The sequence below is a fragment of the Plectropomus leopardus genome, chromosome 11, assembly GCF_008729295.1.
Source record: "Plectropomus leopardus isolate mb chromosome 11, YSFRI_Pleo_2.0, whole genome shotgun sequence".
Taxonomy (NCBI): Eukaryota; Metazoa; Chordata; class Actinopteri; order Perciformes; family Serranidae; genus Plectropomus; species Plectropomus leopardus.
The window spans coordinates 6704362-6728825 of record NC_056473.1 but is presented as its reverse complement, the minus strand read 5'-3'; the positions used below and the strand labels follow the sequence as shown (position 1 = coordinate 6728825).

The window sequence follows — 24464 nt, the reverse complement described above, 5'->3', positions numbered from 1 at the left end:
TTGGCAGGCAGTTGAACTCTGACCAAAACAAACTCAGACGGATAAATATTTGGCTTTGACGTCTGACTGTAAAACATATATTTTCCAAATGCCTATACGATTAAACAAGAGGTGCGAGGAGAAATAATTTATTAGCTGGCTTGGAGACGTAACTGCGCTTGTAGCGGTTGGTAGCTTGAGCTAGCTGTTAGCTAGAGCGCTAACGTTACCGTGAGCTAACAGAAGCCGTTAGCTAACGGTAACGTTATGACAGACGACCCAGCTGGTGGGAGAAGAAGCTGCAGCCTTCGTTGCCTTAACTATCAGCCCAACAATTTAAAACTGGCCTGCCTGCTAGTTAGGTAGCTCAGTAGCCTAAACCACTGCGAACTAATTTTTCTACGTTGCCTTTTACTGCCTGGAATAACAGCTCCAGTATGGGGATGTGCTTACCGTGCCTTGGTGGAGCAGCGGACGACGTTGTTGTCACTCCAGATCCGGTAAGTTAACGTGCTAAAACTTTAAACACCAGCTGTGTCGCTTAATAAGTGACAGTGTCGCGCTTGTGTTACGACCTGAAAAGCGATTTGACGTAAATTAAGTGGACCTAACGTCACGTAAATGTGATTAATCACCTGTCGGACAGCAATAGGCCCTACTAGGTAATGTTTAGGAGGCGCTGCCTGTGTTAAGCCTCTGTAAACACTGGCGTGCCAAGTATGCTCCAGGCCCAACACAGTTTACCAGCTGGACTGCCTGCTTACAGCTGTGGTTAAAGGTTTCCTTTGCTTTTTTCTTCAGGAGACAAGGAGACGACAATTAGCTGAAGCCGCTGAGAAGAGACAAAAAGAGGTAGGTTAAGTTATGAGGCTTTATATTTAAAAGATATGTATACATCCAGACTGTTTTAAAACATTTCGTATCCGGATTATTAGGTGCATCTAGCTAGAAATAATGTGTCCAGGGGTCCTCAAAAGGCTTAACCTTTTTGATTTTAACTTCATAAATACTGGACCTTAAATGTCATTAAATAGTCTCAAATTTGAATGTGGGAGATCTAAATTCCTGCGAACATTTCTATAATTAAATTAACAATCTAAATTCAATTATCCACCTTTTGATATCTTTAATTTACAAAATGAGTCACACTCTTTTCTGATGTCACAAATCCTGAACTGCAGATTAACCTATTACACTCTAACATGATATAGTTCTTATTGCCTACCTTCCTGTAATGCGTGGATTAGAAAAGGTGATTATTAGTTGTCCAAAAATCAGTTTTTTAAATTTGGTTGATATTCTTCTGAAATGTCTTCAACAAAGCATTAACTCTTTAACACCAGGACCATCATCAGTTTTCTTGTGCTGCATATAGATGTCTTTCACAAGCATTTTAACCTGTGAAACCTGAGAAAATTTGTTCTTTCAAAATACAGGAAAAACATAATGAGAGACGGGGCAAGATATATCCCATGAACAAACGAACAATAAATAAATAAAAGTGACATGGAAATGAAAAATTTGAGAAAAATGTCCAGAAAACTATACCTTCAATTCTCTTAATTATCTATTTTAAATGATGTTACAAAAAAGAAGATTTTTTGGGCAATTTATTGAGGTTATTTTCTTGTTGGGTTTTTTTGTGTATATGTTTGGTTTTTACTTTACATTTTCCTTTTTCCCCCTTATTTTACAGTAATTTTCTTGTGTCGTTTTACTAATTTTTGCTAATTCGTGGGCCATTTCTTATCAAGTTGCTCACATCATCTTAAATAGAAAGCAAGTTAATTTGCTCAGATTTCAAAGGGTTAAAGTCATGTGTAACTGTAGACACCCTGCTATTCCATAAAACAGCTCTGCAATAAATCATATCATCATGAAGGTGGTATTTATTGTAGGCTGTAGTTTATAGTGTTGTTGAATGGTGAGAACATTTCTAAATGCTTTACAATTCAAATGCAAAACACACCACAGCCTCCAAATAAAAAGCTTAACGATAAAGAAAACCGAAACATTGTAACCTTTACAGAGATGGTATGTATTGCAAGGTCATTCAGACTACATTGGTTTTAGCCAGATGTACCTAATAATCTGGCAACTGGGTGAAATATAGCTTTGTAGACTTCTATTACATATATAGTATACACCCTATTCAAGTAGATGCACATGACAGTGTAGTGAGTGATTTTCTATTACACAGAGAAGCCACTTGCAAACCCGTAAGAGCCATGCTAAAGTTGTATCCAGGTAAGTAAACATAGACCAGAATGAAATCTTTTCTTGGCCAGGTGAATCCTTTGGATTGGCTGATAACTACCACATGGTCTGGCTGTTTTCACCTGTCAATGTTTCTGACAGTTCACACTTTCACCACTGCAGATGAAAGCACTGAGCCCTAACTCACAATCACATTTTAGTTAGTTGCTCCATCCTTTATGCAAATTGCTTTCATTTGGCAGTTCAATGCCCTTTTGTTATTTGCGATTCAAGATGCCTTTGGCTGGTTTTTGTCCAAATTATTGATTTTGAAACACATGCATGTTTAAGACTCCTTGTATATATATTTTTTCTAACATAACATAAAAAATAAACATTTTTTTAATGTGGCTAACTGTCTGTCGGTGCTTAATCATATTCCTCGCTTTTTCAGACAACATACAGGGGTGTTAAAAATCCAGAGGCGGTCGAGAGAAAAAAGAAAAAACAAGAAGAAATGGAAAAACAGGCAATGACCACCTCTGTGTCTGGTGGTGGCGGCGGCGGGTTGAAGGTTTGTGTTGTGTTAATTCTTAAACTGTGTGATTTCTACAACAATAGGGTGGTCATGAATGATATTCATGAGGTCAAATGCATCTCATAAATACAGATACAGATTCTTATCTGATGGTGTTAGAAGTTTGATTTAATGTTCTCTAGTATTTTTCTGAGACTGAGAAACATTTCTTGAACAAAAGAAAGGCATGTTGGACTCATTTACTTAAATGACACTGAAATGTCGAGGAAACAAAATAATATAAAATAAATAATAAAATAAAACATTCGACTTGGGGAGCACAGATTTGGTTGTAAGTAAAGCCGAATGATATTAACAAATGGAATATTATAATAAATTTGAGCCAGTTTTTTTTTATTGATAATGTCATAATGGTTTGTCACGGGGAACTCATGCCTTCAAGGTGATATTTTAAAATAAAAAATAATGGAAACGTAAAGCTGTTGAATGTAAAAAACAAAACAAACAAAAAAAAAAAACCTGTTATCTACCTTAAACCCAGTAAGTGATAACATCAAAATATTATACAAACCACAATTTCTGGATGACATCTAGTCTTCTATGTTAATAGATGTGATATTGATATATCAATTAGCACTATGTCTCAAAGATTAAAGACTGCTCTGATGATTTCCCCTTTTTTTTCTCTAGTGGCAGGTGGGCTGAAAAGCAAGATGGTAACACCTGAAGTCCAAAACAACATGAAGTAATGCGGCAAAAAGACTTGAAAGATGTTTGAACTGCTGTCCAATTTTTGATTTTTAATTTATTATGTTACGAGACAAACGGCTACATGCAAAACAATCTGAAGTGAATACAGACAAGACAGCAGGACCTGCCCCCTAGCTGCCAAGTTAAACAAGCCAGTTTGGACCTTCGGACAAGTCAGGGATGACACGGAAATGTGTGAGCAAATGCAGGTCCTACTGTATTTGTTTTATCTGACAATAGATTAGACCTAGGGCGACCGACATTAGATAACACTAAACTAATATGGTGACAAAGTCCAGCAGTATTTCTGCTATTATATTAAGACAAAGCCACCCTCAACACTTTTCAGCTTTTTCACCACACTACTTTCAGTTTTCATTGTCGAGGATCAATATTTAACGTAAATCCACATCCACCACATACATTTTTTTATGACTTCTCCAAAAATCTGTTATGCAAATGACACATTTTTACAAGTAAAACAGTTTATGTTTACAAAAATGTAAGTGTGCTTATTGTAGGATTAGTATATAATTTTGAAAAAAAGCACAGTTAATATTCATTTCACCTTATGTAGGGCTGAATCTGGTGGCAACATAAAGACTTGTGCAAACAGTGCAAACTTGTTGGTATTTACTGAACTTGTAATGCACTTTGCCTGTCCGTTGGCTGTTTTCGTGACTAGTGCATGTCACATACAAGTCCCTTGTTGATGAGGAATTAAATGCAAGGTGTTGTGTCTTCAACATTGTGCTCAGAATATGTTTGAAAAGCACACCTGTTCTTGATGCAACATTACTTTATACACTAATTTGGGAGTTCAGTCAGGAACACTTAACACTAAAACATTCTCCAGCCACTATCGATGAAAAGGAGCGCACAAAGACAAGCTGTTAATGACTTTGTGCACATGGCCTGTTGCACTTTGCACTCATCTTTCCAATCACTCCTCTAATAAATAAGCCCTTTTTTGTTTTGTTTCTGCACAATTGTTTGAGTTTGTTGCATTTGATTACAATGTATGCTAAACACTGATGCGATGCCTGCTTAATTTAAATGCTATGAAATGTGTCTGTGAATTGCCATATTGCAAACAGAAGCTTTTGTTAGACATCTATTCGCACACAGTTTGTCAACATTTGGTGAACAGCAAACATGCTTGCTAACACTCGGTTGGGAGAGATTCATGTCAACTGTAACAGAAACAGAAAAAAGATGAAGGAAAAGAAACAAGTGAAGTGTGTAGAGTACGTTGTGAAGTAGTTTGACTTGCTAAACCGAGTGCATTTCTTACACTTGATCCTTAAATGCTTCCGGTGCTCTCACCATTTTGTAGAACAGGAAATCTAGCCAATGTTATTTGCTACAATAAATCACATTTCTGCTATTCTGGTGTGGATTTCATGAAAATTATAGTTTTACAAAGAGAAATATTTAAGTTAAGATGATACAGTTGCATCATTTTGCAGTTGAGTTATAGACTTATTAAATCTACAGTTTATCCAGTAAAAAAAAAAATATTATTTTTCAATCTTGCATATATTAAAATGGTTTTACTTACAAAGCAGATTCCTCTTGAAGGTTTTGGGCTGCGGGTCATGAAACGTACCCAATTTTGCTGAAAATGTTACAGGCAAAGCAGAAACTTCGAATTATTAAGACTAAAGTTGGGAAAATTTATTGAAAATGTACATCTAAAACAAAAAATGTAATTCACGTACAAGCCTGTTTGCATAGGAAGTGATCAAGACAAACCCACTTATTATTTTTACTGCGTAATAATTGCACAGATGAATACACTGATTGATAATATTCTGAATCTAATCATTTTAAGAAATTAAACAGATTATAAAGTGTCAATGATTGCATTACCTCTAGAGGTCAGTAACATACAAGAAACTGAAGAATTGCAGAACCTCAAATACATTAATCTACTGTTATACTATTAATCATAAATCAATGAGGTTCTGTTTACTGCATCTCGTACTGGTGATTGTCCTTGTTCTTGCAATACAGATGATATAACACAGGCACTATCCTAATATTATAAACAATTATTAAAATGATAAATGTATAAAAATGCATTTCATAGAGTAGTTATTCAACATGTAAACAGTCTAAAGCTTTCTTTAATTTGAATTTGCCCAATAAAAACAAACAAACGAAAAAGCCAGAACACTTTATGACAAATGTTTTGTTTCCTGGGTAAATTTGGCAGTTTTTACAAGAATACTACACATTGGCCTCTAATGAAAAGATTTGGTAAATTATGTTTCTTTGGAAAATTTCCACTTATTCTTCTAATGTCATAGTTTAAGTTCAATTTGCAACTTGAGTGTGGTCAGTGGAACCACGCATGTATTAAATGTATTCTAAAGCAGTAAAGATATCAATATCAGATAAATGGCAAAATAAAAAGGGGTAAATAAGTACTTTGCCTTCCTGGACAAACGTCTACTTGCTTTCCACAATCACACAAACCAGGTTGCTAAGAAAGACTAGCTTCTTAAAGGCCCTGAAACCTCCACTACAACTTAAATTTCATTCAGAAAAAGGTTTTAACATACAAATATAGCCAATCACCGTAGGCCATATTGACTATTTTCTAATTATATTGTAATGATTGACCTATTTTTCAGTTCTGCAGAAAATGAATGAAGCATATTGTTAAGGGCCTGCTAGTGACTCAGGGCTTCATATGCTCACAAACATCCATTTCATTGGACTTCCCATGAATGCAGTAGTGTCTCTGTATTATGTATAAAAGCAAGGGCATGTTAAATGGCCACGTCCATCAGGGAGTAAACGATGGCAAGAGGTCATCCTCTGTGTCTGTTTATTATTGGCACATTTCACTTTTTGCTGCGGTAGTGGGCTGCCACCACCAGGTAGCTGTCAGGGGCGAGGTCCTTAATGTTGGGGGACTTGCTGCCAATGGGGGACGTCTTGCCCTCCACCCGGGAGATTTGGAGCATGCGGCACGGGTCGTGTTTCAGCAGGTAGCTCTCAAAGGTCTCCCAGCCTCCACCAACACGCACCATCACGTGCTTGTTGTGCAGCATCTGCAGAGAGACACAGGATTACAGTGTCACTTGTGATGTCGGTGTGTCAAAGGCAAGCTTTACACTGCTGTTGCCAAGCTCTTCCCTTTAAAGGACTAATGTCATTTCACTGATTGAGGCTTTCGGTCTCAGGCAGAAGTTGAATGAACAGTTAAGCATGGCTTTGATGTCAGAGGTTGTTGATTGATGTCGGGGGCCTCAGACTGGTCGATGTCCCTGGAGAGGATCTCTCGCCATCTCTTACCAGCTTAATGCCGTGTTGAGTAGACGGCAGACAAACACAGAATGATTGATTCATCTCACTGTTTGATTTATGGCATTAAATAATAAACAAGACTGAGACAACAGCCACTGTGACTCCTATGGGACTGCACTTCGCCACAACAATGCTCTGAACTAAATGCTAATGTCAGCATACTGACATGCTCATCATGAAGGTGCAAAGAACCTAAGACTACGCTGGTATAGTGTTAAATTTGCCATCTTAATTTAGCATGCTAACATTTGCTAACTAGCACTAAACACAGCTGAGGCTGATGGCAATGTCATTAGTTTTGCAGCTATTTGGTCATAAACCAAAGTATTGGGTGCATATTGTTTTTTTATGGCGTAAGATTAAAGGCAGGAATTCACCAAAATTATTACATTTCATATTGAGGAGGGCATTATTGTTGGTACCACAGACTGTATATTAGGGCAGGGCAATATCAAGATATTATATTGTATATCGTAACATATCATAAGTTACCAATAGTCATTCCTACAATATTGTCACATCAAAAAGGGAATTTGGTGAAAAAAAAAAAAAAATTGTAATGTTTGATTCCATCTCCCAGTTCCAGCATTAACTAATTGCTTTTTAGGAGATTTTTAAAAATATTGAGATATATATCGTGTATTAAGATATAGCCTAAAAATATTACAATATAGTTTTCAGCCCATGTTGCCCAGCCCTACAGTATAAAAATGGACATCATGAGCATTCCTCTAAGCTGTAGCTTTTCACTCTCTGTGGCCTCCTGGTTTCTGGCTGCAGTATAGGTCATCAAGCCTGCCCCTTCATGTTTGTATATGGGACATAGGCAAAACTAAAAACTCAAAGCACAAGCCAAATAATTATTTTCCAAAGATGGTTCCTGTCACTGAAGGTAGTTCTCATCACCCTGATGTTTGTTCGAGTGATTGTTTTTATAATCAGTTCAGTTTTAATTTAGTTCTACAAAAAGGGAATTTTCCACCATGATTGACAGCTGTGAAAGCTAATCCATGCACTCTCCTTCAACGGAGCTGCTCGCTATTGGTCGGACGGGTGTTCTGGCGGGAATTCACCTACAGCGGATAACGCTACTGCAGACTCTGGCTCTCAGTGATGTCACCAGAGCAAGGTGGCAGCAGTCGTAGCAGGGATATTTTAGCCACATTTAAGCAAAGTGGGGTGTGGTGTCATCCATCTTTATATACAGTCTATGGTTGGTATCAAACTCCATAATTCATCCAAAAGCTGTTGAGATATTTTACTCAAAACCACAAATGCACTACAGGAAAAGTCTGAGGATCACCAAAGTCATCAAAATCAGGCTAATCCTCTGATGTTGAAATATTTCACTGAATAAGTGAAAACTTTGAACTGCTGATGGCGCTCAAGGAGTCAGGGATCACCGCAGTCATTCAGATACATCCTCTAGGGAATATGAAGGTCTGTTACAAATGTGATCGCAATCCATCAAATAGTTGTCAAGAAAAACTTTTTAGAATGAAAAACCTCACAGTGGCAGCAGAGGAAAAAGTCAGAGGATCACCAAACTCAGCAAGATTAATCCTCTGGGGACCATGAGTCCCAGTATAAAATTTCATGGCAGTTCATTTAATACTCATTGAGATATTTCAGACAGATCACCACTGCAATCCCTATAGTCAGGCTGTTAGAATGGCTCAAAAATGTATTTAGACATTGGCTATATCATCGCTAAAAAGCACAAAACCTTAGAAAAATTACAGTTTGCACTTCATTATATGCATATGCATGTGCAGTGTTTTTCATCATTCAATCTGCAACATTTGCTTGAAAAAGATGCCGCCTGCCACACATTCTCAAGGTTGGGTACCATGGCAACATCGGCCATTATAATAAAGAGACGAAGAAATAAAAGGCTCTGATATATTGGACTCAGACACTCACATTCCCCCGAGGCTGTGCACATAAAACATGTCTGCCTCATGGAGCCTTATTACACCCCTACCTCATTAACACAACATTACACCTCCACTAAAACCATCTTGCTTACCGAATGCCTTTCTCAGATGAAAATCTAAATAAACAGGTTATTATTATGACTATTTGAGGGCTACATTTGTGTTTAAAAACACAGAAAGTGGGGGAATTATTCTAAAAATATCAAACTAAATTATTTCATAAAAAGGGTAAACTACCTCATGAGATTGTCACCTCAGTCTGACCCAATATGAGTTTTTCTTGCCCTCCAGCTGCATAACATACAACATTTATAAGTCTCTTATAAGAATCAATCAAGAGTGCAGTTGTTGGGCAGTGCTTCCAATCACCAGCACCAGGCCTTCAGGCTTTGTGACTGTGGATTTAATGGGCCTGTGTGATGCAGAAGGGTTTCAATCATGCTGCTTTGGGACAAGACCCTTGCCGGAGCCCATTTCCTCCTCAGCAGCCCAAAGAAGGACAGATGCCCGGGGCTGAGCTCGGACAGCACTTCACACAAACACTGCGATGTTACTCTGCCCTCTTGTCGAGGCTACAACCACCTCATTTATTCCAGGAGCTGAGAAGGTCAGTCTCTCAGGCAGGTACAGATAATTGTGGAGTGGACTCTTATACGCACTGCATGCCACTGTTGTCCTCGCTCCAGGGCTGCCTACAGACACTGACTTAGCCTTACTGTATTTTCAGAGGAAGCAGCTGCTGGCGGGTAAAACCATCTGAGGAATTTTAATTAAAGCATTTTGAGTGTGACGAGTGCTGGCGGGGAGACAAAAGAAGAGAGGTTTTAGCACTTGCTTTGGCCTCATCAAATGACTTAACTGTGAGTACACATGATAGCGCATGGCAATACACGTGTAATTTTACTTTTGTTAATTCTGTCTACTCAGCGCATACACATTTAATATAAATGATTGAAGGTTGGAGGAGTTTTTTCTTAACCCAATCAAAACTTGGATGTTCACTGTGCAGATTGTAAAGGCTCAAGGTTTAGCTCTATTGTCATCACACAATGTAGGATTTTACAATGAATTGCAGTTGTAACCCGCCTCCATGCAAAACACACAAAGTACAAACGAGTACTGAAATATTTTAACTCTTTGAAACCTGGATTAACATCAGTTTTCTTGTGCTATTCTCAGATGCAATATTGGTTTGATTTCTTTTGAAAACATGGGGGGAGAGGCAATGAGCAACTTTAGTTACAGAGTAATTATTATTTTTAAAAAAACTAAAAATTCCTTTCTTTGAAAAAAACAAATACTTTTATTCCTTCCTCTTTTTGTCATTTTTTCAGGGTTTTTTTATTTTATTCTTTTTTTTCAAGGGTTAAATAGAATAGAACAGAATAGAAGCAAAAAAGGCAATAAAATTGAACAAGGCAAACAGAAATAGCACTAACATGAGAAATAAAATTAAGGGAAAACATTATATCAACAAAAGCGGTACACAGCCCTTTGGGCCCTATAGATAAAATTATTTGCATGTCAGGTGGTGCAGACTTCATACTGAACAGCATCCTGTGTTGGCCCAACACTGTGATTGTGAACATTTGTCCTTGGTTGCTCAGCAACAATGAAGACTGAATAAGTCCATTATTAAAAAAAAAAAAAAAAAAGACATCAGATGATGATAAATATTCAGATTTACACAGCATCTGATGTTCTTCTAGCAGGAAAGTCTCATTGTCCTATTTTTTTTCAGTACATCTTTGTTCATTCCAACTACTGTGAATGAGATTTGGTTGAGATTAAGATAGAAAGATAGATACAAAGATAGATAGGGGGTCAAAAATGTGTCCTGTCTAACAGTCTAAAGGCGTTCTGAAGCTTATTCCATGAGCATAATAAGTGAACTTCTGTTTTCACAAACAGGATCTCAGAACAAAGATTTTATACTGTATTTCCAAGTCTTAAAAGTGACCACAAATTAAGTTGATCGCTTATTAAGGATAGCTCTGAAAATAAAAAAAGAGCACGTGTTGTTTCCTTTGAGTGGTCTGCGGTTACATAGACATGAATAACTCATTTATGAGGCATATCCTGTGTTCATATCCTGGATATGGTCTTTACATGAGCACAAACAAAGTGGGTTATTCACATTTACATAGCTGACATATTTAGGTTTTTCATGAATGGAATAGTATTTACATACTCAAATACATAAACAGGATACTCAAAAAACCCGATCATAAACGGGTTATTCATGTCCATGTAAATGCACTGAGTGGCAGCCTGCTTACCTTGTCATAGAGGACACAATGACAGGTTCTTACACTGTCACCTGTAATAACTCTGAGAGAACTATGATACACGGCATTGAGGGGCTTAAAGGGGATGTGCTGATAAAGATGTTGCCCAAAAAATCTGAAACCTAGCACCGACAATTTCTTTAAAAAATCAGACGAAGAATTACAAAAAAGCTTATTCAAATTTAAGCCTCTTAATCAGTTTGTCAACATGAGTTTTAAAATATATTTTCCAATCATTTGCTGTTAGTAGTTGCAATGCATTGGGCGGACAGCAGAGGACGTCCAAGAGTAAACTTCAATGTCTCCACATCTGAAACAGTCGGCATGAATTGCATCCTTGGAGGTGTGAATCCTGGCTGTGGGTTGCCAAGTAACCGAGATCCCAAAGGAACCAATGCTACTTCTCTAATCTGTGCTAGCCTCCATTTATCTCCAGTATCCTTTATCCCTCCACTTAAGGAGAGAGTCTGGCAACATTTCCTGGGCTGACAGATTCAGTGTGATTATAAGATGTAATTAATGCATCGTCCAGCAATGGGTGATAAAAGCTTAGTGACATATTTTCCAAGCAATAACTTGAGATTATATGGAAATGTGTGGGTGTAACTGTTGAGCCACATTATGTTTGGCTGGAGATGGACATTGTAGGAATACCATTACCAGTAAACGAGACCTCGAAGCGAAGGCGGGCTCTGCAGACACAATGGGTTACTTTCATCCCAAAGCCAGCCCCAAGTATCAACACACTGCCATATGCTGTGTGAATGGAGAGCACTGCAGTATAAGGCCTTATTGTTATCAACCCCAGACTGATTTGAAAATGTATAAAACTGTTAAAATTTGATTAGCAAAAAATGTGAACTTGTGTCATTTTTGTGAGTTTTGCCTGAGCTTGTGCTATGCTGTAAAATGTACCAACCTAATAAAACAGAGGAATGAAATGTATGGTTTACCTAACTGACATGTTAATCAGCAGAGATCCAAAGTAAACTGCCACCGTATAATAATTATAATTATAAGGTTCTATATATAAGGCTCTGAGCAGTTTTTAGATATTGAGCTTCAAAGTTTTGCATTGCAAAGTCCCAAAATGCCTATAATTTAACAAACACCTCACATAATGTTAACAAATTTTCACAAAATAAGAATATATGAATCGCTCAATTTTGAAAAAATGTCAGATAGAACCTTATAATTTTAAGGTGACAAAATGTTCAGTCCAGTTCAGGTTATAGATATGGATGCTTGATTATTATCAACTTTATACTTTTGCTTCACTAGATTTCAGAGAGAAAAACTGTGTTTTTACCCAATAATATTTATCTTAGATAGATAGATAGATACTTTATTTTACTTAGATACTGTTTATCTTGAAGGAAATTCACAGCTGATCAAATTAAACAAACATTAAGAACACAACAAAACCATAATAAAAACACCATAAAAACTAAGAAACATAATATAAGATAATATAAGACAGTGATGTCATGCAAATTGAAGTTAGAGTTAGGTTTTAAAAAGTAAAAGTTCCTCCCATGCTGATATTTTCTTTGCACTTTTTAATTAATCAATTTTATCAGCCGATCATTAAAATAAAATTCTGATACAAAATAATCTGCAAAATCCCATATATCGGCCCAATAACCAGCCATGCTGACAATCTGTCAACCCCTACTCCCAACCCCCCTTCAGTCATGTGATTAGCTTACTCACCCGAATAAAAAGCATCTTCTCTCCAACACGGTATCGACCCTGTGACTGTCTCTCTACACAGAACTTGTTGAGACATCTGCAGGGGGGGTCATCAGCGATATGTCTTACCTGTGACACACAAAGAAGATGAACATATAAAGATGTTTCCTCCTGAAATCAAAAGCAGAAGCAGAGGTTAACCACTGCTAACTTACAGCATCATCCAGCAGCTTCCCTGTGCTTTTCTTGCTGGAGTTGACTTTGGTAGGAGTCGGAGAAGGGGACGGAGATGGGGACGGAGATGGGGACGGAGACACAGAGGGAGATGGAGGGAGGGGCTGAGCTGGGGATACAGGTGATGTAGGTGGTGGAGGTGCTTTTTCTTCTTGTTCAATCTCCTTCTCCAGTTTTATGAGGCCGGGAGGCTCCACGTTGTACCTAGACCAAGGAAACACAAAATATCATCTAAAATTAAGATGAGATTAAGAAAATAATCTGCAAAAGCACAGAGGAAAATAGTCATAGGTGAACTACAAAAACAAGGAGAAAATGTCATACCGTGATGCTATCCGTCCCAACTCTAAAAGACAGAGGCACACTTCTCGAGGCTGCTTATGAAGAACTGCAGGAAGAGAGGAAGTTTTAGCTTTGGGTTATTCTATTTTTAATAAATTGAATGTCATCTAGAAAACTATGAGTGAGGATGAGCAGCTGTGTGATGGTAAGATATGACATAAATATGACTCATGAACGTCATGCATTCAAGTGCTCCTCTGCTCTGCAATCCTGTTGATCCCAAATGAAAATGAATATTGTTCAGACATGTGATGCATAAATAGGCTTGAGCTGTTTAATTTAAAGGAATATTTCACCCTCCAAATGATCATTTGTGTGTCACTTACTCACCCCAAGTTACACTGACTCTTAAAAGAAAACCGCATGCCTCCACAGTAAATAGAGTCCAAAAATGGAGAAAATTCTTAATAAACTTCAGTTTATTAGGTCCACGTTTAATAAATGCAAAACTATATCACAGCATCTGTTTACAAACTCTCCAAGTCTTATTTATCCAGTTGTATGCTTGTTACTTCCAAAACACACACATTTTTGCTAAAACCAAAATATTTAAAACACTTCAGCGCAAAAAATCTAAGGCATGACAGAAAAGCGCATATGGGTTGTTTATACAGAAATGTTTTAAATACAGTGGAAACTGCTTTATGACATGGTTAAAGTGATAAACTGCTTATATAGATGGAAAAAAAATATCAAATAGATCAAAATTCTATTTAAATAATTTTCTTTTTAAGAAATTATTTTTTAAAATTAATTTTCTTTTCATACCTGACAACATATAGAGAAAACAATTGAAAATTAACTTCTTTTTAAACTTCCGTGATACTTGACAGGATACCTGTCTCTTCCAAGCTGGTGCTGCACATTGAGATGACGACAGGAAAAAGAAAGATATTTTCACTAAATGAAAAAAGTAGTTCAAAACTGGATTATAGTGCATGTTTTGTGTGAAAGTTGCTATGGTTTTGCTGTTATTAAACTGCAAAACCACTGCCTTTTTTGGATTCTTCGGCCATTGTGGAGGCATGCCAGGAGTTATCTTCTCGAAATCAAGGTAACCCAGGGTGACTAATCAATATACAAATAATCATTTTGGGGGAGGTGAAGTATTCCTTTAATCTCACCAAATATGTGACCAGACAGTGTGACAAGATGCATGATACATGTGACACACCACACCATGCGTTATAGACAAAATATCCACTGCATGATAGCAAACCTGGTGTTGTTACATCTACTGCTGAACTGATAAATCCATCCAGAGAAATAACAGAAGAAAGAGAGAAAGAGAAAGAAAAAAATCACATTTACTGTTTCTAAAGTATTTCAACAACATTCTATATCACATTTCCGCTGCATGTGAAGGTGCAGTGTTGATAGATGAGTGTGTGTGACTTGGCCTCGGTAATGATTTGCATAGCTGAAATTGCTAAGCGATGGTCGAGCAGACATTAGTCAGAAATTACAGGAATGTCTGAATATTCCTTGTTACCGGCAGGGTCACATACTATACATCTGACTCTAAGGACAATATGTCAGTCCAGGCATATCTGAGCTGCATATTTTAGTGACATGACACATGAAAAACTCTTTGTAATAGATTAGAGAGAAGCAGATAAAAAAGAGTGAGAGTGTGCATGAGGAAGAAGGCAGAATGTCCCCACTCTGGGCTGAGGAAAACATTTGCATCGCGTTGGCCTACTTTTTCACTAACTCACACCCTTCTGCCTCTGCTCCCTTTGTTTCACTTCAGATGTTTTGTGTGTGTGCACAGTATTCAAGATGCATGCATCCTCATCGTCAGGTACAGCTGTTCCTGGAAGACTGTTGCCCTTGTGAGCTTTGTGTGAATGTCAAAGGAGTTGAAGCAAAACCTGGAGATGTGAGTCCTCTGAGCCTCAGAGGGGTGGAGAGGGAAGCGGTCTAACCTGCTTGATACTCTACCTGCACAATCACACCATTCATCAGAGATAGAAATCTGAGTCCAGTGCCAGTGTAGTGCCAGTGAGCGACTGCGTTGAACCTGGAGCCTTTTTATACCCTTCCTTGTTTGTCACACATTCAGATTTTCTGGTTTTCTGATGTTTGTGGCAGAAAAAGAGTACACTCACCTAAATCCTCTGACTCAAACAGACACGTTTCTCCAACTCCAACCTTACGACACCATGCCAAGAAGTTGGCTGTGTTGTCCCGTGCAAAAAAGGAGCCGGAGGGAGCGCTCTGCCGACACGGTATCCTCCGATTGGGAATACTCTGCTAGAGACACAGAGAGGTTAGTAGATGTCCTCATGTACACTATATATGAACCAGAGATGAAAAAAACTCTTATTGATGAACAGGACACAGAACTTTTAATGTGTTTGATGAAGAGAAAACAAAAGGTCCACCAGGGTGGTTTTGTTCAACCCAAGCCTCAAGAGTTTCCATCAAAACACAGAGACACACACTCTTTATCTACACTGATTTCTTCTCCATGTGCTGCTTTCAGCTCAGGATCAAGGACAGATCAATATGGGAGATGGCGGGCTCGAAAAACCCGGGCCTACTTTACCAGGCTCACTATGATTCGGGATCAGATGACATGCTTATGGGTTTCAGCCCCCACACGGTCTGTGCAGGGAGATTTATGCGCCTCGCTGTGGTTTTATACAGGATATGTGCGTCTGTGCTACGAGAAAGGTGCAATGAGCTCATGCTGGAAATATGCAGGCTTTTTGTGGGTATTTTTCTTTTTTTTTTCTTTTCCAGCCTCTGCTTTGGGCTTTTTCTGAGATCCTTTCTGTTGTTGAATTACTTTGCATTCCTGGAGAAATGATGTCGACCACCTTGCCAGTGCCGTTTGATCTAATGATCAGAGTGGCATCTTGTTATTTCTGGGTGGCTTGCATTTTAATTACCTGCACTTTTATATATGTAGTAATTGCACAAAAAAACTAGGTACATTTGGTTTAGGAAGCAGGCCTACTTTGCTTAAAAATCATATTTTTTTGTAAGAACTGCTTAATCACATATTTTATACTTGGTAAAAACATTAATGTTGGTATATATAGGTATGATATTCAAGTTTTTGCAACAGTGTCTGTATATTTTGAATGGTGTATATTGGTAGACTAAACTAAAGCCATGTTTACATTTACACTGCTCTTTATATATTATTTCTTTGAGAATGTAGGCTGATATGTACTACAGCTATGGTGCCTTAAAGCAGTTTAGTGCGAATGACAAAAGAGGAGAGGATGACGTTGTGCTACAGGATGATGAGAAGTCTGTGTAGGTGTAGTTCGATACAAGTTTTATGACTGTTCTTTGTTGTGTAGGAACGTGTTGTAACATTTTGCAGGACATTATTTTTTTCCTCCTACTCGTGCATGGCCATTTGTTTGAAGTGCAATATGCATGCGCAAAGTTCGGCCGCAACGTCACAGTTTACACGGCGACAGAAAGGGGTGCCGTTTTTAAAAAATTACACTCTGGAACCCGATTCCAAAAATTCGCGTTTTTAGGTCCCAAAGTGCCGTTTTCATGTGAACAAAAAGTTCCAAACGGTAACAAATGTTTAATGTTCATGCAAGAATTGTTGCCGTGTAAACGGCCCCCTAGTGACCTTTGGGAAGAGCCAGATTTTCCCTGTTTCACTTTTTTTTGTGCGCAGTTAAGTGCTGCTATAGCTTCACATTTAATGGACAGATGTGGCATGGTATCACTTTTCTCACAAAACCCTTAGAAAGGAAGTAAACAAGCGAATTTCCTTAAATGTTGAACTTTTGCTCTAATTTCCAGTAGTGCGTTAGTAAATTTGAACATTTAATGAGGTGGTGATCTTGAACTTGGCACACGGAAGTAAAATGACATGTAAGAAATATCATCTTCAGTCATCTGCTGTTGATATTGATTGATGTGCAAGTGACATCATCTACAAAGAGATTTATTGTTTCTCTCTGCTGGAATCACTTAGTCCCCCTCCACACATGCAACTTATGATCAGCTTTGAAGCAGATGGGAGTTCTCTTTAAAGTGGTTGCATGTAATACTAAACAACTACAGCCTATAAAGAGCCATGATGAGCTGATAAAGCACTGTTGTTTGATATTAATTATGAACTTGACATAAGATGAGGTAAAGCAGACATGAAGGATTAATCTTTCATGGCTCATTAAACTGAGGGAGCTTAATGTGAACTGCAAGTAGCTCCAAATTTAAAACATAACAATCCAACTCTGATTTTAAAGCCAGAGCTGTCGAGATAGACCACTCTCTTTGTTTTTCTAGAGCTCCATTCTGCCTCAAGACTTTTTGGCCTTAACGATCAATAGGCTCCTCTATTTCAGTAGATCCTCTGCCACCCCACTGTCACTGACCTCAAGCATTTCCCCACATCTGTGCTGCCGCGCTCACACTGAGATCAGGAGACTCACCATCATCAGCACAGTAATGCCTCAGTGCAAACATCAACAACTCTCGCTCGAGAGCCAACAAAAGACTCTTTTGCTTCCTTTTCGTCTGGACGAAACATGCCCTAATAATCAGTGTTTCCCTCTGTTCAAAACATGTAATCCCACTGAGCACCACACGTCACTTCACTGAGTAAATAGGTACAGATACACATAGCTGAAAATGTGTTGATGTTTTTGTTAAATTCGGCATTATTGTTAAATGCTTGTGAAGCAAGATTTTAAAATTTGAAGGCTACTAATAAAGTCAACACAATATTGTAAGATGTTTCTATATGGACGTCTATAGAGTGCTGCAGGAAAAAGTCTGAAAATGTGGAAATTAGTTAGCATTTAAGCACTTCTGTTTACCTCGTCTCAAAGTCAACAGGCTTTTTTTTTGCTTTGGATACTGGTTGGATGCTTGAAATAAGGTCTGGGGTTAACACAAGCTGAAGAGAGGTATCATGTTTTTTTCATAAAATATGTCACTAAATACCCCCATTGTTAATTTTGAAGCTAATTTTGAAGGCTGAGAAGTGCCTACAAGAGACTACAGAATGTCATACACCGAACACAGCTTTACAGCTTTCATTTTGGTGGCTGTTAAGTCATTTGACCATAGTGTAGTTTGTTTATAGCCTAATGTTAGCTTTTTACTTCTGGCAATTGCATTTAGGCTCCAAAAATCCTAAAAAAAAAAAAAAGGTGTTCATTTGTGAAGATTATCTTGCTGAACAAAACATTAGGTATACAGCCTACAAAAAAACATAATCCCTGCAGCACTTTATTGACCTGACAGCTCTCACTATCAAATAGTCGACTGTAAGCATCTTATTACGAACCACCCTTACATTTATGGTAAGGTGGTGCCCTCTAGTGGCTGTAGCAATTATTATTAGAAGCATATGTACATGTAGGATGTAGCCTAAAAAGCAACAAAGTCCGCATAATATCGAAAAAGCCTCAATAGGTAGGTGTCAGGGGTTGTAGATTGGTCAAACAAACCAGGACTTTCCCCTAAGATACTGGCGTTCGCCTTCAGAAGTCAAAGGTAACTTCTTTTATTGACAATGTAGCCAAGTATACGATGCTTAGCATGCTACGCTAGTATGTCATGTGAAATATGTCTAGTTACGTTTCTGACAAGGGTACTTATTCAAATACATAGTTTTGTTGTATAAATCTAACCAAGTAGTTCTGGAGTGGAACTGCAACCATTTCATGACATTAAGGATGTGTTTAAAACTGTGACCATAAGAGCAGTAATATGTCGTCTTGGGGCCAGAATATCGGTCAAATTGGAAGTCAGCTGAAATTGATTTATTCCTTACTTTTAGGTATGCGAGAGCATTGCTATAGACTGGACACAAGTGGAAATATATGAACAATATTTACATTTTTTCTTTGATTTGTCAGTAATAAGCTGAAGACATTAAACCTTCCTGCAGGAGCTCTTAAGCTGATAGAATCTAAGGATTTTCACACCAATCGCTTTGTTTTCTTGAGCACTGATGTGGGAAGATATACGATTACGACTTACACTGTTACCCTTTAATCTTGTAAAATTCATTAAAGCCTTATTCAGGGCTCACCAGAAATGAACATTTAACGTAGTTCTGCCAATTCTCACAGGGGCTGTGGGGCCCCATCAGTTTATGTGTCCTTGCCAGCCTTATTTTTTTTTTCTTTTTTTTTTTACCCTGCTGAAGGCTGCAAGCCCCATCCCCCACCCCGCCCTTTGTGCAATGCTTTTTAAAAATATGAGGCACTTTGCAATATTCATGGTCGCTGCTGAGCTGAAAAATAAACAATCAACAAGAAAGATCTAAGAACAGAGTGGGTATGAAATCTAATGCTATTTACCATTTTTAAGTATTCAGTGTCTTTGTGCTACTCTTCAAATGTTAGGATAGCATTTCTTTGTGATGAGATGAACTCTATGGCTTTTATTGATCTTATTGAGGGAAACTTGATATCAGGGTAAAGCTGTTTCCTGTCTCAGTAAGAGTCAATAAAACTTCAATACTGTTCAAGCAGTCTGGTCCCAATAAATTATGCAGAAAAACAGGATTTTAAAGGGATCATTTATGTGGCAACACAGAAAACTGATATTTAACATGGATTTGAGTTAAAAACAAAACATGTGTTACTTTTAATTTTTTTTCTTAATGCTTGCAGTGATTCTTGAGGCACTGTCTATGAAACTATGAACACTTGTAGCCAATGCATTTATTTTTTATTTATTGAGTGTGCCAAACTGAACCACACGCTCTGCTTTGCATTCAGTTTTTAATAACACTCTTTTGGCAGAACTGTAAACACTGGTCTCGACATTGCTACACTACTTTGCCAGTTGGGCACAGGTTAACATTTAGACAACAACTGAGGCCAATACTGGATGGAGGGATGTGGGTAAAGTGTCATGGCCAGACCAATAAAAAGGGTAGATCAAGCCTAATTTTTCAGTTCTTTTTTTCTGAAAGAACTGTTTTTGATTTCTTCTGCTGTGCTTTAGTTGCTTGAGGAGTGTTAGAACATTTTGATTTAAAAAAAAAAGACAACAATGTTTCCCCTTATTTGTATTGGTAGTACATTGTGCTTGAAATGTGCATTTATACTTTACACGTGAATGCCTGTGTGTGTATGTGTTTTCTGCATGTACATCAAAACCATAGACTGCATATAAAGACAGAAAACAGGACAGAAGTTAAGCTGAGTAATCTTGATCGCCCCCTGTTGTCTGGCTGCAGTATAGGTCATAAAGCCTGCTTCCTCGATGTTAGTGAATGGGACATAGGCCAAACTAAAAACTCAAAGTACATGCCTTATACATTTTTCCCAAAGATGGTTTCTGTCACTGTAGGTAGTTCTCATCACCCTGATATTTGTTCAAGTGATCATTTTTATGATTAGTTCTTCAATTCTACAAAAAGGGGATTTTCTGCCATGACTGCTGTGTCAGCCAATCCATTCACTAACATTCAATAAGGCTGTTTACGATTGGTCAGATGCGTGTTTTGGGGGAAACTCCATCACTGCAGCGATCGCTACAGCGCAGACCAGTGCAAGATGGCAGAGGCCGTATCCCTGATATTTTGGCTTCACTTAAGCATAGCGGGGGTAAGTGGGGGCGCGTCATCCATCTGGTTATACAGTCTATGGTCAAAAGTGTATTGCAAAATGTTAACATTATACCCTGCACACAGAAAAACCATTTATAATATTTGTCTGTAGTTGGTGCTTCCTCTGCTTATTCAAATGATGGTTTGTGTTGACATAAAAACAAGTTATTTAAAAAGAATTTTGCAACAGATGTATGATGATTTGCTGGCTTGGTATAAGGTTTTGTTTTAAGTGTGTAGAGTTTTGCTAGAATTATCCTGTAGTTGCAAAGATAGTGCATATGTGGTCAGAAAAAAACTATACTATGTCTGGATTTCTTTTTTAATCAAGCAGGGGGATTGTTCAAGTGATTGGGACCATCATGACTGACAGTCAGAAGGATCTAGTGAGTTACTCTCCCATTTATGAATCAATCATGTGTCGAGTCATTCAAAGTCAAAGTCAGTCCTGGAACACTTTCAGCTAAAATCTGGCTCCCAGACTGGTGTTTTCACTGTAAGCGTTATCACGGCAGACTACTGTAATCCTCCGGTTCCTCTGTACCTTGCTGTTGCCAGAGTTAGGCAGGTCTCCATTACTTTGCCTGAACTTCTCCTGCAGTGTCTCAGCCAGCTGGCACAACAGGAAGCCATTGTCTAGGCGATCCATGAAGCTCTCGGCGGTGATTTCCAGACCTGACCAGGGGACACATAAAGAAAGCAGAAAACCTGGCAATAAATTCAACATTTTTTTAAAAAAAAGCTCATTTTAAAATATGTGTACAGTATTAGGAAACACAATGTATTCTCCAGTCTAGTTCAAGCTGAACCTGATGCAATGTTATTGACTCGCAGAAACCGCTGGGCTGATTGGCTTATTGAGCTTGGCTTGTGCTGCTGGGTTTCGGCAGCTCTGCAGAAGCCAAATGTTCACATATTACAACATGACTTGGGGGGAATGTGGGGGGGATTTTTCTGGTAGTGCACCGTGTGGTGGTGAAGACAAGATCACATGAAAAGGGGGCATCTGATTGTGCACATTATGCCTCATTATCCTGCACGGTTGCAGAGATAGATGGGTGATCAACATGTGGTGTCCAGTTGACTGACTTCCAGAGGACCATTCCTTCATAGTTAGATCACTGTGAAATAGGAGGTGGTGGCAGGGGGGTGTCTGTGGAAAGAAACCGGAGAGACTTTTTTTTTTTAATCCCCTTTCTGTGTCTTATAGGAGGAGGGGTCTAGGGGGGGTTCGATGTTTAATGAGTTCCAAATGTTGTAATTGAGCCCAGAAAAGAGAGATTGAAATCTTGAGAAATACTCAGCGAGAGCTCGTCTTATATGCTCAAACTCTCCCTCGCTGTGTGAGGAAAATATATTCCAGAGGGCTTTCAGAGCATTTCAGCTCAAATAGTCACTCCTATAAATTGCTCCAACCTCCCATCACAACAACAATATGACTCATCAGAATATCCAAGCGTACGCCTCCCACTCAATCAGCAGACTCTTTACACCGCACCGCTCCTCCCACCTGAAACCATAAACCCTGCCAGCATAATAGCACCTTCTTTCTTAGAAAAGCACGGTCCTGAACACACAGGACCACAAGGCATGGCTTAAACTGGTTTGACACTGTTTATCTGCTGGACAAGCGGATGATCGTATTTTTCGTCCTTGATCCCTCGCTTCAGCAGACCAGAGGTTTCTGGCGCAGCTGGTTCCAGAGCAAACACACAGACCACCAGAGATAACAGAGGAGATACTGAAGTTGTTTTAAGTTGTACACACACACACACACACACACACACACACACACACACACACACACGCACGCACGCACGCACGCACGCACACACACACACACACACACACACACAGGATTCAGTTTCACAAATTTAACTGGCTTCCAGTTGATTTGAGAAATGATTGCTGGACTCTGCAGGATGTCCCACAGAGTTAACTTCCAATCATTAGGTGGACATTTTTAACCATATTCAGTACAGCTAGACATTAAAGCAAATATTGAAGAAAAAAATATATATATATAATACCTATGAGATGCAAAAGCAGACTGCCGCTACTGGGTTTTTTTGGGGAGTTTTGAGGGTCTAAGGACAGAGGGATGTCGTATGCCGTAAAGCCACAGGCAAACTGTGTTTTGTTATAATGGGCTTGATAAATAAAACTGAAATTGAATTGAATTAAAGATAACACATTCTTTAACAAATCTGAAAATGCTGATACATAAAATACTAGTTAACAGACAGTTTGCCTTTTGGAAATTGAGTGAACAATTGCTGAATTGTAACTTGTGCTGGCGGAGGAATTGTAAGAATTTTCCTTACAAGAGCATTTTTGTGATGCCACAGTTAAACCTACAAATTGGAACCTTCCCCAGGCTCAGATAAACCACACTGAGTTTATCATGTGTAAACCTGAAACTTATCAAGTATTTCACTGCTGGAAGGACGCTATTTTCATAAAACTGGGCTGTGCACTGGAAAGACGCAAATACTTTTTAAAATAATGCTATATGACCAGAGAAAACAGAGAAAAGGCTGTGGCATTCGCTTTCATACAAGTGGTAGAAAACCTAAAACTACCTCTCACTGGTGGGTGACATAATGCAAGCTTGGCCGTTTTCACAGGAAACATTATGGCTGCCGGCTGGCCTCGTCTGCTCGTCTGCTGCGGAAGTGTGTTCACTGGCAATGGGAATGCAGTCTATGGCGTATACTTAACATGTTTAAAAACACAGGGGGGCAGAGAGGACTGATTTCTGCTCTCAATCTCTTTCTATAACCTTTGTGTCCGTGGTGGTGGGCATCAAAAAGTGCAGAAGTGCAATCTGCAGTTTGAGGAGCACATTTGTAGCCAGCTCAAATGCATCATCTGGCGGTTTTGAGCTTAGAGATGAGCAGGGACATCTGGGATCTGGTGAAAGGGAAGCCATAGTTCCTTACCATAGTTCATTTATACATCCAGCCCACACTGTTATGATACAAAGGTGGTTGAAAATTGGCAAATCCCTTAAACTTTCTGCAAACACACCCAAATTCGATTCACTAAATTCAAATCAGACCTTCAGAGAGCTCCATGCATTTGTCTTGTGACTGACACTGGGTGATTTATTGTGCAATAGCAACCCTGCACAAAGCCTCTGCTGATGTTTCCTTTGCTGCTTATTCTCCACCACTGGCTGCACATTACTTCAACTCTTAATGACGGCCATTATTCAATTAAGGAAAATCTATGGGAAAGTGGGGAAACAGGGTTCACACCTTCTAGTGACTTAAAAATTGTTTGTAATGAGGTTTAGATTGATTCCAGTCCCCTGCAGAGGTGTTTACATCAGCAATACCAGTGCCATTAATGTTGAAGATGAGGGAATTTGCAGGAATTTTCAAAGCAGGCTTTTTTCAAGGGTAGTGTTTGAATGAATCAGCAACAGCACTTTGTATTTGTCCACTTTGTCCAATTGTATCAGGCAGGGTGGCCGTGGGTCCTTAAAAAGTTTTAAAGGGCATTGAATTCATTAATCTAAAAATAAGTCCTTAATTGGTATTACATTGACTTAAATTAACCTTTCGAAAGTCAGACATGGGAAGTAGGATTTTATCAATCTTTTATCCTGACATTGCACTGTAAAATCTCAA

The 24464-nt window shown here is 38.5% G+C and overlaps 2 protein-coding genes across 3 annotated transcripts in view; one reads left to right on the top strand and one right to left on the bottom strand.

Annotated features, from left to right (window-relative positions):
- Positions 1-4850, top strand: LOC121949678 (small VCP interacting protein). Its single transcript, XM_042495401.1, has 4 exons — positions 1-479; positions 781-831; positions 2630-2749; positions 3404-4850. Exons 1-4 carry the CDS (start codon positions 417-419, stop codon positions 3416-3418), a joined length of 249 nt encoding a protein of 82 aa, XP_042351335.1. The 5' UTR covers positions 1-416; the 3' UTR covers positions 3419-4850.
- The window catches only part of LOC121949676 (growth arrest-specific protein 2), a 29649-nt gene continuing 8634 nt past the window's right edge, over positions 3450-24464 (bottom strand). Inside the window, exons 3-8 of one of the 2 annotated variants that reach the window (XM_042495397.1) lie at positions 21374-21504; positions 15386-15530; positions 13257-13320; positions 12914-13136; positions 12720-12827; positions 3450-6525 (exon numbers count right to left, since the gene is read on the bottom strand). In XM_042495397.1, the coding sequence (XP_042351331.1) occupies positions 6316-6525; positions 12720-12827; positions 12914-13136; positions 13257-13320; positions 15386-15530; positions 21374-21504 (881 nt within the window). In that variant the 3' untranslated portion in view covers positions 3450-6315. The remainder of the gene's footprint in view (positions 6526-12719; positions 12828-12913; positions 13137-13256; positions 13321-15385; positions 15531-21373; positions 21505-24464) is intronic. The other variant, XM_042495399.1, reaches the window with a different exon arrangement.